Below are 14794 nucleotides of genomic sequence, written 5' to 3' on the forward strand. Positions count from 1 at the left end.
GTATGGTCAGAGGGGCCACAAGATAGTGCAAACCGTGTCATAAGGCAACCAATCACAATACACCGAGAGATTAACTTTAAAATTAACAAATCCCCTTTTCAAGGGAAAAACAATGGTTGCCATCTGATTTATTAAGATCGTTTTCTTTCAGATTATTGTGAGATGCACAACAGTTCGCAGTCGGATGTATCTTCAGAAAACCTAGTTCAGTGGTTTCTTTACTAAATTAAATTTGTTCTCAGAATCAGGCCTCAAATTTGAAAATATTGTAAAAAACCAAGCTTACCAAAACTAGATGAAAAGGCACGTGGTGTAAAAGCATCATGTGTGTTGACCTTTTCTCTAGAGACAGCACAAAAGAATGCCTAGCCTGGAATTTAAAACTCATATTACACTCCATCCTTAAAAAAGATTAAACCAAATTTCCAGGTTTCTAGACTTTTCCCACTACACTTTAAGTCAACTATCTCCTCACCTGGGAAAGGGTACCAATGACGGAGCTCTTTCCCTTCTTTCCACTCAAGTCTTGTCCCTCTGCCCAGGGATCCCCTAGGGATCTTCTGGAGAAGGTGGGGGAGCTGATCTTAAACCAACTCTTAGACTAACGACAAATATTTGCCAAACAGAGTTTCCTTAAGGGTGAACCTGGTCACTGGCGAATGAATGACTTCCCATATGAACAATTTTCTTTAAAAGATGCCAAAGTTTTCTATTTTTCAGTTCAAGTATCATCTTTCCTTCTCTTACCTTCCCAAAACTGCATGCTTTGTACTGCCTACTCTTAAAGTGGGTTTTTAAGTAGCACTATTTTGGGCCATGTAGACCTCTACTTAAATAAAAACCAGTTTCCCTCTTTAATTTTCTAAACCCTATCAGACACATTTTAATCATCGATTACTTAACATTAGCCTCAAAATGTACTCAACTGAAGTTTTTTCTCCAAATCCTTATTTTTAATATATGGTTAGAAATCCATGACCATATTTTCTATGTAAGGAAATGAAAAAAAATACTACTTTATTCCAAGAGGACTATGGGGTCATTCACTAAAATTAGTCACTGTATAGCTTTTGTACGCGAACAGAATACACGACAACACATCTCTGTAAAACACCTTTTCTAAATCTCTTCAGGGATAAAGTCAATTAGGAAAAAAACCCTCAATCTTCAATTAGAAAAAAAGTCCAGTTGCAATATTTAAAAAAAATTTATTAGGAAGTGACTTTATAAAGTTAATTCTTCAGACTGAAGAGAAACTGGGGATCAACTGAGAACTGGATAAACAAAGTCCTCTACATGGCCTTTTTAGATGATTTTATAGGTGACAAGCTTCTAAAGGTCACAAATCACTTCAAATACATGCAGCTCACCAAAAGAAACACAAAAATAGGGGAAAAAAGTCAAGAAATGAAAAAAGATCTAACTACTTGCACCCGTACGCATTAGATTGTTCTAAAAAAAGTGGAAAATATAGTAAAGCAACAGAAACGATCACAATTTCCTTCAGACTAATGAAACCTTCAAAAACGTTTTCTGGTCAGGTAATTTCTCCACTGCACATCTGAGCCAGGACAATTTTACATAGTTTTAAGTTATTTCAGATCATTCTGAAGAAAACAAACTCACATTACAATGCTATGCAGTATTCAAAAGACTAGCAGAGGGTTTTGCTCATTCTTCTAAAAAGATGAGTCCAGTTTCCGTTTTCCCCCACCAATATGACCTTTCAGAAAAATAAACAGGGCAAACTCTTCTGCACATTTTACAGAACAGCCTAAACTCACACATGCTACTATTAAGGCGAGCAAATGAATGAATGAACGAAAAAGATACTTGGATACCAGTGTTTTCCCCTATACACTTTGGTTAAAACTGGCCTCTCTTTCTTAGTGGGATTCTTTCCTTCAAAACACAGTAGAGCATTTACCACTCACACCCTCAGGAGTGAATTATTAATAACTTTGAGGGAACTGGGCAGACTACTTCTAATGGCAAGAGAAAATACTTTGGCAATCAGCAGGGAAGGGAAAAACAAGCATAGAAGGATATGTTCAATTATATTTCTTTTAAAACATCCATGGTGTGGTATGGGCTCCCAGGGAAAATTAAAATACGGTCATTTACGTTTTTGTTAACACTGACAATGTGCGTGTGGTGGCCTTCATCCCCATATAATTATGGAAGTTTATGGGAAAAATAAGTCATGCCAAGTGAAATAAGATAAAAAGTACAGAAAAAGCTACAAATGTCCAACACCATCCCTACTTGGTCTGAAAATGGGGCTCCCGGCAGCTCTGGAAGTGTGGTCGGCTTCTAGCGCTTCTCTCAGATAAATTTGGGTGGCTTCGCTGCGGCTTCAGGCCATTCATAAACATCTGGCATGAAAGACTCGTAGTCGCTGCGCCAAATTCGCGATCTGACATACTGGTTCTTGTCTACTGGCTCTGGGTGACGGAATGCCATCTTTTCGGCGTACAGGTATTTTATAACCTGAAAGATAAATTAGGCCGCTATGTAGATTACGACTGCTAACAGTTTGAGACGTGAAATACAAATAGAAGAAAGCTCGAGGTAAGTTAAGGAAACAAACAATTTTGGGCAGAAACAACGGAGTATGGTTTAATCAATCAATCGTATTTATTGAGCGCTTACTGTGTGCAGAGCACTGTACTAAGCGCTTGGGAAGTACAAATTGGCAACACATAGAGACAGTCCCTACCCAACAGTGGGCTCACAGTCTAAAAGGGGGAGACAGAGAACAGAACCAAACATACCAACAAAAATAGTGGAAAGAGCGTGGACTTGAGAGTCAGAGGACCCGGGCCTTGGTCACAGCTCTACCACTGGCCTTCTGATCGACCTAAGGCAAAGCACGCAGTGGTGTTCATTCCTTTTTTTCCTACTTCACCGGGATGTTGCGAATAAATGTGAAAATGCTTTGGAAAAATAACAAACTCACGGTACTCAGGATTAGACGAAAGATCATTTTCATAAATTTCCTTTATTCTTGAGTCAGTAAGAAATGCAGAGACGTGACATGTTTTCCCTCCTAAAAAAACCTGGAATTCTTGCTAAATGACTAGGATGTGGGGTTATGCTATTTAACATACTTCTCTTTCACATCGGTTCATCATTTTTCCCTAACCAGCTGGGATACTGCCCTTCAATTCTTTTCATCTTTAATTCTCCCCGGCTGACCAGTAAGAGATGTGGGGGGGATGAAGGACAACAGAATTAGAAAGCTATGTTTCTCATTTCACTGATTATTGAAGAGACCCCCAAAAGCCCAGCTCAGTGTATTCAAGAACAGTTCGATGTGCAGCTAAAAGGATTTCCCTGTGGAGAATCCTGTGGTAAGAGGGCTTGAAGTGAGGGGAGCAGAAGAGAATAAAGTTGGAGGGCGAGAGAGAGATGTAAGGGACTCGATTTTCCAAAGAGGCTGCTAAAATGACAAAGTTCCTGAAGTGAAGTGACTAATGGGAATAGCCCCATTGAGGGGCCGTTTGTTCTCACAGTGAGAAACCTAAAAAAGGTCCAGGGAGACTATCTTGTCTATGCAAAGAAACAGGAAGAGATGAATGCAAAGGAGTTTTCAATTTTGAGGATAACAAAGGGCATGAAAGTATACAGAAACCATAGCTCTGGGTAGGCCCTCACTACATAACAACAAATCACAGTGATTTAACCTTATCAACTAATCAGAGCTATTTACTAAGTGCGGAGCACTGTATTAAGTGCTTGGGAGAATATAATTCCCGGACAACTGCTATTTCCCTTTCACTGTCACTGTGAGCCCACTGTTGGGTAGGGACTGTCTCTATGTGTTGCCAATTTGTACTTCCCAAGCGCTTAGTACAGTGCTCTGCACATAGTAAGCGCTCAATAAATACGATTGATTGATTGATTGACTCGTGGTGCAGGAGGCAAGAAAGCAGTAGAAAGATGTATATTTGAGCCGATCACATTAATCAATGGTATTTACCGAACAACTGAGGCCAAAGAATTGTACCACGCACTTTGGGGAGAGTACAATGGAAGCAGGGACTATATTTCCTGCCCTCAAGGAGCTTACAGTCTGTTGGAGGAGAAAGACATATACAAAAAATTATTTATGAATATTGGAAAAAAGAAAATAAGAATATAACAGGCCGTTGTACATCTCTTGTAGAGAAGCAGCGTGGCTCAGTGGCAAGAGCCCGGGCTTTGGAGTCAGAGGTCATGGGTTCAAATGCTGCTCTGCCAACTGTCAGCTGTGTGACTTGGGGCAAGTCACTTCACTTCTCTGGGCCTCAGTTCCTTCATTGGTAAAATGAGGATTAAAATTGTGAGCCCCCCGTGGGATCACCTTGTAACCTCCCCAGTGCTTAGGACAGTGCTTTGTACATAGTAAGCGCTTAATAAATGCCATCATTATTATTATTATTACATCAGGATGAAAAAAGGATTGCATCTACATATCTATATAAGGGCTGATCGTAATGAAACATCTAAGTGTTTTGGGTGGCTGCTACTAGGATGTTGGGACCTAGGAAAGGCTTCCTGGAGGAGATGGGCTTTTTAGGGGGGTTTTGAAGTTGGGGAGAGCTAGGGTCTGACAGGATTTGGGAGGAGGGAGAAGTGAGATCTAGGCAGGAGAACAGCATGAGTGAGGGTATAGAGGCCTGCGACTAAAGAATGAGGAACAATTAGGCGGTGAGCTTGGAAAGAGGACGGAGTGCGAGCTGGGGAGTAATTGGGTGAAGAGTCGATATATCATCATCATCAATCGTATTTATTGAGCGCTTACTATGTGCAGAGCACTGTACTAAGCGCTTGGGAAGTACAAATCGGCAACATATAGAGACAGTCCCTACCCAACAGTGGGCTCACAGTCTAATATGTCATATATGACATGAGGAGAACCACACGGCCACTTACTTTAACGGCAATGTTAATGGAAACTTCTTGAATATTGGAGAGTGGGGGGTAAAGCCTCCCTTGGGCTAGCTCCTGGTCAGTCAGTTGCTCAGTCAATGCCTGTGTAAAACAAACACACAGACAGACGAACAAAAACACACGGGTTTTAGAACACCACCAAATTAAAGTTTGCTTCTAAAGGAAGGACCCAAATGAGATCTAGTCCAGACAGTACAGAGGAAAATGGAGCACCAAACTGAAGAGGAGCTGAGTCTATATTTTAGACACAGTTGGCGCACGACACACGGGAGCTTGGCACCTCCGCTACGTCAAAAGAAACTGTATCGCTTGGTATATTGAATGTGCCCACTTAGTAAATCTCACTAAATTATGAAGAATGGGTGTGTGTTGCTTAAAACAAATCGGCACTGAGAAGCAACATGGTGTAGTGGGGTCCAGAGCTTAGAACAGTACTTTGCACGTAGTAAGCGCTTAACAAAAGCCATCATCATCATCAAGCACAGGCCAGGGAGCCAGTTCTAAACTTGGTTCTGCCACTTGTAGGCTTTGTGACCCTGGGCAAGTCACTTAACTTCTCTGTGCCTCAGTTACCTCATCTGTAAAACGGGGAGCCCCACGCGACACAGGGACGGCGTCCAAACCGATTACCTTGTATCCACCCCGGTGCTTAGTACAATGCCTGGCACACAGTAAAACTTAACAAATACTATAATTATTATTTGATTTTTGATTTTGATGTGACCACAAATTATTCTACCTAGGCAATACGAGTGTATAGGTATGGTGTCACCAGTTTGAGAATTAATTATTGGGAAAAAATGCAAGTTAAATAAAAAGAAAACTCTCTTTCAATAAGCAGATCCAGAAAGCCAGTCACAAAGGCAATGAATATAGGTAGGTGATAATAATAACAATAATAATGGCATTTATTAAGCGCTTACTATGTGCAAAGTACTGTTCTAAGCCCTGGGGAGGTTACAAAGTGATCAGGTTGTCCCACAGGGGGCTCACAGGCTTCATTCCCATTTTACAGATGAGGTGACTGAGGCCCAGAGAAGTGAAGTGACTTGCCCAAAGTCACCCAGCTGACAAGTGGCAGAGCCGGGATTTGAACCCATGACCTCTGACTCCAAAGCCCGTGCTCTTTCCACTGAGCCACGCTGCTTCTCGGGTAGCTTTCTTTAGGTCTGCAAAAGTATTTCCCTCTATTAACTTAAAGAACTGATTCATTTCATCTTCAACTTTGTACTCTATAAACCAAAGAACATTTCCCCCAAAAAGTAACTTTTACCTTTGCAGCTTCTAAAAAGACATGGTCACTAATATGCCGAGCATCACTGAGAATTACAGCCAGAGCGACACCTAAGAAAGGAGTATAATTACAGCTTTATTTTTCTCTAACAAAGGCAACTCTTATCCTTTTGCATACTCCTCTCTATTGACTTCAAGATTCTCCACCAACTCTCCCCGACTTATCTGCTCTCTCTACCCACTATTCTCCAATCTGCTCTCTTCTTTCCTCTCAAGCTAATCTAACTTCACTCTCCCCCATCTCTGTCCCCCTTGCTCTCTGTTCCAAGTTTGGAACTCCATCCCTCCCCCCCAAAAACCAGGCCACATCCCTTCCAATAATCAGAGCCCTACTCCAAGTCCTTTAACATGCCTTCTACGATTAATTCCAAATATTCTGAATCACAAAGCCAGCCAACATCTCCAGCATCCCCACACTTAGTCATACCTACCCTTAAAATAAGTTTCTTAAATTGTACATTCGATTATTTAATTTGATTAATTTGTTGGTTAACTTTTACGTCTGTCTTCTCCATTAGAGTGAAAGCACCTTTTTAGGTGGCGAAAGTGTCAGTGCTGATTTTGTATCCTTAAGTGCTGAGTCCGTGTGTTACATCCAGAAGACACCTGATAAGTGTTATTACCACTACAACTACACCCCCGGGGCAGAGGATGCCAAAGGGGAGCCCTCAAAAATGCATTCAGTTTTTCTTTTTTAATAAGCAAATCAAATTGGGCAGCGGTGGAACAAATTCTTCACGAGCTCTGGGCTTGCAGAGAGTTCCAAATGTCCTCTCTGACCCTCCTTCTTAATTATAATAATAATGGCATTTATTAAGTGCTTACTATGTGCAAAGCACTGTTGTAAGGAACGGGGGGGGGGGTGGGGGTACAAGGGAATCAGGTTGTCCCACGGGGGGCTCACAGGCTTCATCCCCATTTTACAGATAAGGGAACTGAGGCCCGGAGAAGTGAAGTGACTTGCCCAAAGTCACACAGCTGGCAATTGGCGGAGCTGGGATTTGAACCCATGACCTCTGACCCCAAAGCCCAGGCTCTTTCCACTTAACCATGCTGCTTTTCCTTCTTCCCAGTATGAGAACTATAGAGTGAAGAAAAGGTGGCATTGGGGCTCTACAATTTAAGGTGTCCCTGGTACTTGGCCCAATGGAGAGATCGCTGCTCTAGGAATCAGAGGGCTTGTGTTCTGGTCCAAGTTCTGCTAACATTGACAAAGGTGCCTCACAATAAACTGCACTTCTGCCCCAAAAAACCCTGTGCCTTGGTGGAAACACGACTGCCTTGACTGAGAGAGGGGTGTGGTACCGGTCACTAGTACTAAAATCAATTCCTCCTCACAGGTTCTTGGTCCTGAAGTTTCAGGATCCAGGCTCATCCATTGTTCCTGACGGGAGACTCCGCCACTCTTGAGCGTGCAGGTTATAAAAACTACCCAGGCACATAAATACGCACACTCCAAGCCCCAAATCAACAGAATCGTTGTGGGCAAGGAATGTGTCTACCAACACCATTACATTGTACTCTCCCGAGCACTTAATACAATGCTGTGCACATGGTAAACGCTCAATAAATACGAATGATTGACAGAAACTGGGGTAAACCCAGACCTGCTATAACATACCCTGGGAAGCTGGGGTTATATTACTGCAAAAGCTCCATTAAGAAAAACTCACTACTACTACTACTAATAACGATAGTATTTGTTAAGCACTTGTGTGCCAAACACTGTTCTAAGCACTGGGGGAGATACAAGGTAATTAGGTTGTCCCACGTGGGGCTGACAGTCTTAATCCCCTTTTTACAGATGAGGGAACTCAAGCTGTAAGTACTCGCTGTCTCTTCTGACACTGAAGCACACTGTTTCCACACAGGCTCATATTGTCGGGTGAAGTTTCCCTGATTCCCTGGCAATGTTTTAGCACCGCATGTGTTACTCATTGTGCTTCTGGAAATGCACCTAAAACTACAACAGGGGGTTCATCTGTGAAGATCTGGAAAGCAGGGACAGCAAATGGGACCTCTTGCTACGGGGCACAGTGTGGCCTCATGCAAAGAAGTCACAGGACTTGGGTTCTAATTCCTGCTCTGTCACTTCACTGGGCCACAGTTACCTCATCTGTCACATGGGGATTAAGTGTGAGCCCTGTGTGGGGCAAGGGCTGTGTCCAACCCAGCGCTTAGTACAGCGCCTGGCACAGAGTAAGCACTTAAATACCACCCAAAAAGGAACAGATCCCCCTAAGCTCCTGGGATTGCTAACTTCACATCTCTGATGGATCTTCGTTTCTATGGCATGAAATTTTATCATGGACATTCTCTATTGCGCTCTATTTAGCAACCACCTTGTGAATCATTTTGAAAGCAGTTTCTCAGTCAGAATGTATTTATTAATGCCAAAAGAGGATGGGCAACTACCCACTCTGGGCCTCTGGCCACTCTGCACTTGCACTTCTTTTCTCCACTGGGCCTCCTGAAAGGGTCGGGAGGAAGTCCAGGACACATCGGGATGATTAACCAAAAAGTCAGGTGTTGGGAATGACGGAAGCATGCCCAGCCTGACACACACACAGAGGAGTACAGACTGTGTCTTTTTCTCCTTCAAAGGGAAGCTCTTTACTAATACAGCCCGAATTTGGCTGTCTACACGCATGGCTCAGTGGAAAGAGCCCGGGCTTTGGAGTCCGAGGTCGTGGGTTCAAATCCCGGCTCCGCCAATTGTCAGCTGTGTGACTTTGGGCAAGCCACTTCACTTCCCTGTGCCTCAGCTACCTCATCTGTGAAATGGGGATTAAAACCGTGAGCCTCCCGTGGGACAACCTGATCTCCTCGTAATCTCCCCAGCGTTTAGATCAGTGCTTTGCACATAGTAAGCGCTTAATAAATGCCATTATTATTATTATTATTATTATTATTATTTTTATTATTATTATTATTACTCCACCACATGTCTGCTGTGTGACCTCGGGCAAGTCACTTAACTTCTCTGCGCCTCAGTTACCTCATCTGTAAAATGGGGATTAAGACGGTGAGCCCCACGTGGGACAACTTGATCACCTTGCATCCCCCCAGCGCTTAGAACAGTGCTCTGCACATAGTAAGCGCTTAATAAATGCCACTATTTTATTATTATTATTATTATTATTATTATTATTATTATTACATGGCGCCCTCTAATGGACATATAGTGTCCCTGCAACTTTTTGTGCATTACCCTCTCTCTCCTGAAACTCCCTAATGAATATCTAGAAATGACTGGGCAACTAATCTTTCCATCACGGGCCACGAGATTCACGAACTCATTTGAAATTCAAATAGTCACCAATTCCTAAATTTTGCAAATCTAATCACAGAAATCCTAGGAGTGAAAAAAAAATCCAACATTTGTAGCGACAGCGATACGTTTTGTTGTCCACTGACACACCGGGCGGGTGGGGTGGGGATTTCTATTTGTATAATCTTCTGGGAGACTATGTGCAAAAAAGTTTTATTTTGAAACTTTGAAGATTCTGTTTAACTTGTGAACAAGTTACTGGATTCATCTAGTTGTATAACTACAAAACATATCCACACGAGAGTTTACCTGGGAAGATGTAGGCGTTGTTTCCTTGGCCTGGAATAAAAGACCGCCCATCACTTAGTTTCACAAGCCCAAATGGACTGCCACTGGCAAACAAACAGCGACCCTGTTAAAAAAAAATTGGGACCTCTGACACTATATTACTTGAAACAAAATGCCAGGGTGAATTGGACACAAAATGCAATGATGTGCGTAGAATTTTAAACATTTTAAGTTCTGTCAAATAATATTACAATATAAATTAGTATTTGTGAAAAAAATTACAACTGGAAAATTCACAGAAAATCAGATTTACTTGCATAACAGCTTTCAAATGGGACAACTGATTTTCCTGTTCCAAAAGACTTCACATTTTTTCACAGCCTATTTTTGGATCAAAAAAGCCCAGGATAAAATTTATAGGAATTAAACTGTGAATTTAAAAGTAATACACTGAATTCATCCCTTAAAGATACAGTCAGTGGGCACAATGTGCCATTCGTAGATGGGGAAAGGAATGGCCTCCTTCCACCCCTTAATTCTCCCCCTAGGAGGACAAGTGCTATATTAAGGGCTTTCTTGGACGGCTCAATCTCCCCCAAGATTGCAAACAAACAAAAAAGTTACAGTTCACAAGTACAGTTAAAAGTACAGTAGTTCAGTAGTAGTTTTCCAAAGTTCAATCAACTCTCAGTTATCGGTGCTAATAGGAGTTAGCCCAAATGAATACAATGCTCACATAATTTTCAAACTTCCTATGCGGTTTTGACCCTTTCCCCTATCACATCTTTCATCAGAGTGGTTAACGAAAAGGAAAGTGGGCTTATTTATGTTTTACCGTCCTTTATCTTTTCTTCCAACAAAGGTAGAAGAGTTTAAAAAAAAAATAGTAAAGAAGGCTAGGCCAGGAAGAAAGGAGAATAGATTCCCATGCTGGGTCCTCAATACCTGAATAACTAAATGGCAATGGCCAGGAAGAAAGGAGAATAAATACCCATTGTGGGTCCTTAATACCTGAATAACCAAGAGGTTGTAAATGGCGATGTCCAAGACCACCTCTTAGATATTAAGGTCAGGATGAGCTTACAGATTTCATTTCACCTGCATCTGGAGATTATGGTTTGGTCGGAGGCCTGACGCCGCTTGTCTTGATGGGGTGAGCACTAGTACACTGATGTTAGTGCTGCCCCACGGGTCAGTTTTATAGTCTTTCTTTGGATTAAGGTATATAAAACATTTGCAGAGGGCCCTGGATGACCCTATGTTAGCAGGCCTAGACTACACTATAAGCACGTGGAATGTGTTGACTAATTGTAGCCCTTTGGGCAAGTCGCTAGCTATGTTTCCTCATCTGTAAAATAATGCCACCTACCCTTCCTTCCTTCTGAAGTGGGAGGCTCCTGGAGCCCCTAGTTCTCCTGCCACAGCCCTTATGAGTTAAATTCTGACGCACAGTGTCATGGGCGCTCTGGAGAATCCGGGGATTGCTTCGTTCCCTTCTCACCCCACCGTGGATGAGCCTCAGTGTGTGGCTGAAGTATCAGTAGAGGCCCTGGACAATATCAGGCTTATCGCCCTGGTGCTGCTTTGGAGTGTCGCCTGCCACTATCAACTTGGAAAGAAATAGGAAATGATGTCTTGATGCTCTAAGGATGTCCCCCAGTTGCCTCTCCTCCGCTATGGACGAAATATGGCCAAAGGAAAGTCCTGAAGTGGTTCCTGGGTTGGTAGGGTGGGTCTCTGAAGTTCCTGGGACGCCATTTCTGGTCTACCTTTGGGTTGATGGCACTGCTCCTTGAGGGAAGCCGCTAATTCAACTGACGTCTCCCGGGTTTTTAATAAAGCACTCTATTTGTGGGGGACGCTCAATAAATACTACCGATTCGTTGCTCGGGGCCCGGGAAACCGGCAGCAGATAAACTCCAGATCTGGAGAATGCTGACGCTGACCATCATTTCTACTGGTCAGGTCACCCAGGGTAGGGCCCTTCAGAGATATTAACTACAATCCAAGCTTATAAACCCTAATCCTGAATCTCAACTTATAGTGGAACCATTCTGTAAAGTGAAAGTCCTTGGAGGTTAACTACAAGATATTATTGTTAATGCTAGAAAAAAATAGAGGAATTAAAAAAAGATGGAAGATTTTAATAGCTACTGAAATGTACCTCCTTTTACCTATGATTAAATGCATTCTAAAGGATATTTACTTGTAGTACAAAAAAGCGAATTGGAATCTCACCACATACAAGAAAACCATATAAGCAGTCTCAGTCCAGAGAAGCAATTTGCATTTATATACTATCCTGGTATGGGTCAATTCATATAGTGTATAAAATCTAAAGAAATCTCAAATTGGAAGATGAACATTTGTAAAGCAAACACCACTATGCGGCGGGGAAGTTGTAAGCCTTCACTCATTTTACAAATGTAGGAGGCAACAGCCAAAAGCAGTGCAGGAATCCTCAGAGAATTCCTACTCTCTGGAGTGGGAACACCTAAAAATAATTAAAGGTTACAAGAAAGCTTCTCAGTAAACTTTTAAAACTTGCAGATGACTCTAAAATAATTGAATAGATCGCTAACGATTACGAACGGCCTGACTTCTAGGTTGAAAAGAAGATAACTCTAAGTAGAAGCTTGAAAAGTCATGTGCCTCGTGATACCAGTGCTTATTGTCATTTTTGGTTTGCCGTAATGGGATGTAGAAATTGTATGCTTTACAACGCACAATACATCAGCTCCTTATCTGTCGTCGTTACCTCGGTAAGTGTATATGCCTCTTCAGCAGTGCATTCAGCTTTTGCTGTAGGATTACTCAACGCAAAGATTACAGGCCGTTCATTAATGGAAGCCATTGCTCTGATTACATCTGGCGTGAAAAGTCGCCCGGCTCCGGCAACTCCTGCATTACATTAAAAAGACAACCAGCACCCTCTTAGAAAGCAGCGTTTATTTTAAGTATATTGTCCACCGTGTCAATTTTAAAACAGAAGAGAAACTGTCACTGTGTAGACAGTGTGAATAACCTAACTGCAATTCATAAGCGAAACTGAAACTGGCTCTAGCGTTAAAAAAGATTGCCTCCTGTTGTTTTCGTGCTTTACCTTCCACAGAAAAGGAGGCAACACACGCAGGAGATAGGGGCCAAGATTAGGATCCAGAAGACTTCTTTTCCAGTCCCAGAGTAAACGAGGATTTAGGAGGAAACAATCTCTCTGTCTTTGTTTTCCACTGTAAAATAGGGACAATAATACCTGGAGCTAATGTTTATTGCGAGGACTCAAGGAAGGAAGCCAAGGTAAGGGAATAGGAGAAAAGGAGAGGAATGAACTGAGAACTTCTCCAGCACTTGTGAAGGGGAGACAAGAGGAAAAAGGGGACAGAGATGGGACTAATTAAGGAGCTGGAGACCAGCAAAGGACGAAAATGGATGCATCACCAATACTGTTTTCTTAGTTCTTTGTGCATAGCACTGTTCTCAGTGCTTTGGAGAATATAAGCGAGAGACACATTCCCTTTTCTTGAAGAATGACATTACTTTCAAAGAACGGGGGCAGGAGAGGGAACAAAGCTGCAAAAAGGCAGGATATGGAAAGAGGATGAATGAGGAATGAGTGAGGAAAAAGAAACAACTAAAGGAACAATGGTATTCATCAAGCACTCACTATATGCCAAGCACTGGGGTAAATAAAAGATGATCAGATTTGGATAAAGTCCCTGTCCCATCGAGGGCTCACAATCTAAATTTGGGAATCATTCGCGTAGATGTGGTAGTTGAAACAAAAGAGTGAATGAGTTCGTCAAGGGAGTGGGTGTAGATGGAGAACGGAAGGGGGACAGTTTAATATATACTATTACTACTACATTATAAAGATAAATTCAAAGGGCGGCAGTTGTGTTGACAAGACATGCGTCTGTTTATTGTTATATGGTATTCTCCCAAGCGCTCAGTAGAGTGCTTTGCACACGATAAGCGCTCAACAAATATGATGGGAATGAATGAACGGAAAGGTGGGGATTTTTTTTTTTTAATGGTATTTGTTAAGTGTTAACTATGTGCCAGACACTTTATTAAGTGCCGGGGCACATACAAGCTAATCAGGTTGGACTCACTCTGTCCCTCACATGGGGCTCACAATCTTAATCCCCATTTTACAGATGACGTAATTAAGGCCAAGAGAGGTGAAGTGCCTTGCCCAAGGTCACACAGCAGACAAATGGCAGAACCGGAATTAAACCAAAGAAACCTTCCTGGAGGAGGTGAGTTTTCAAGAGGGCTTTGGTGCCATTCATTCCTTCATTCAGTTGTATTTATTGAGCGCTTACTGTGTGCAGAGCACTGGACTAAGCGCTTGGAAAGTACAAGTTGGCAACAGATAGAGACGGTCCCTACCCAACAGCGGGCTCACAGTCTAGAAGGGGGAGACAGACAACAAAACAAAACATATGAACAAAATAAAATAAATAGACTAGTAAATATGTACAAGTAAAATAAACAGAGTAATAAATCTGTACAAACATATATACAGGGGCTGTGGGGGGGGGAGGAGGTAGGGCGGAGGGGATGGGGAGGGGGAGAGGAATCAATCGTATTTATTGAGCGCTTACTGTGTGCAGAGCACTGTACTAAGCACTTGGGAAGTACAAGTTGGCACCATATAGAGACAGTCCCTACCCAATAGTGGGCTCACAGTCTAGAAGAAGGAGGGGACTCAGTCTGGGAAGGCCTCCTGGAGGAGGTGAGCTTTCAGTAGGGCTTTGAAGGGAGGAAGAGAGCTAGCTTGGCGGATGGGCCGAGGGAGGGCATTCCAGGCCAGGGGAAGGATGTGGGCCGGGGGTCGACTTTGAATGGGAAGAAAGGTTCACGTAGGAGAACGGGTTTTGGAAATTGATAGAATGTGGGAAAGAAAGGGACAGAAAGTTTAGCTGCAGCACAGAACAAGAATTAGGATGTAGTAAATAAGGAGAGCAGATACATAAGCTGGCAAGTTTGGTGGATAGCCTCAAA

At 42.5% G+C, this 14794-nt stretch overlaps 1 protein-coding gene across 3 annotated transcripts in view; it reads right to left on the reverse strand.

The window, feature by feature from the left end:
- Positions 1–1162: 1162 nt before the first annotated feature.
- The window catches only part of ME2 (malic enzyme 2), a 53888-nt gene continuing 40256 nt past the window's right edge, over positions 1163–14794 (reverse strand). For all 3 annotated transcript variants that reach the window (XM_038743646.1, XM_038743647.1, XM_038743648.1), the window contains 5 exons: positions 12546–12688; positions 9809–9911; positions 6209–6279; positions 4918–5016; positions 1163–2490 (listed from right to left, as the gene is read on the reverse strand). In XM_038743646.1, the coding sequence (XP_038599574.1) occupies positions 2326–2490; positions 4918–5016; positions 6209–6279; positions 9809–9911; positions 12546–12688 (581 nt within the window). In that variant the 3' untranslated portion in view covers positions 1163–2325. The remainder of the gene's footprint in view (positions 2491–4917; positions 5017–6208; positions 6280–9808; positions 9912–12545; positions 12689–14794) is intronic.

This window comes from Tachyglossus aculeatus, chromosome 3, assembly GCF_015852505.1.
Source record: "Tachyglossus aculeatus isolate mTacAcu1 chromosome 3, mTacAcu1.pri, whole genome shotgun sequence".
NCBI classification, from domain to species: Eukaryota; Metazoa; Chordata; class Mammalia; order Monotremata; family Tachyglossidae; genus Tachyglossus; species Tachyglossus aculeatus.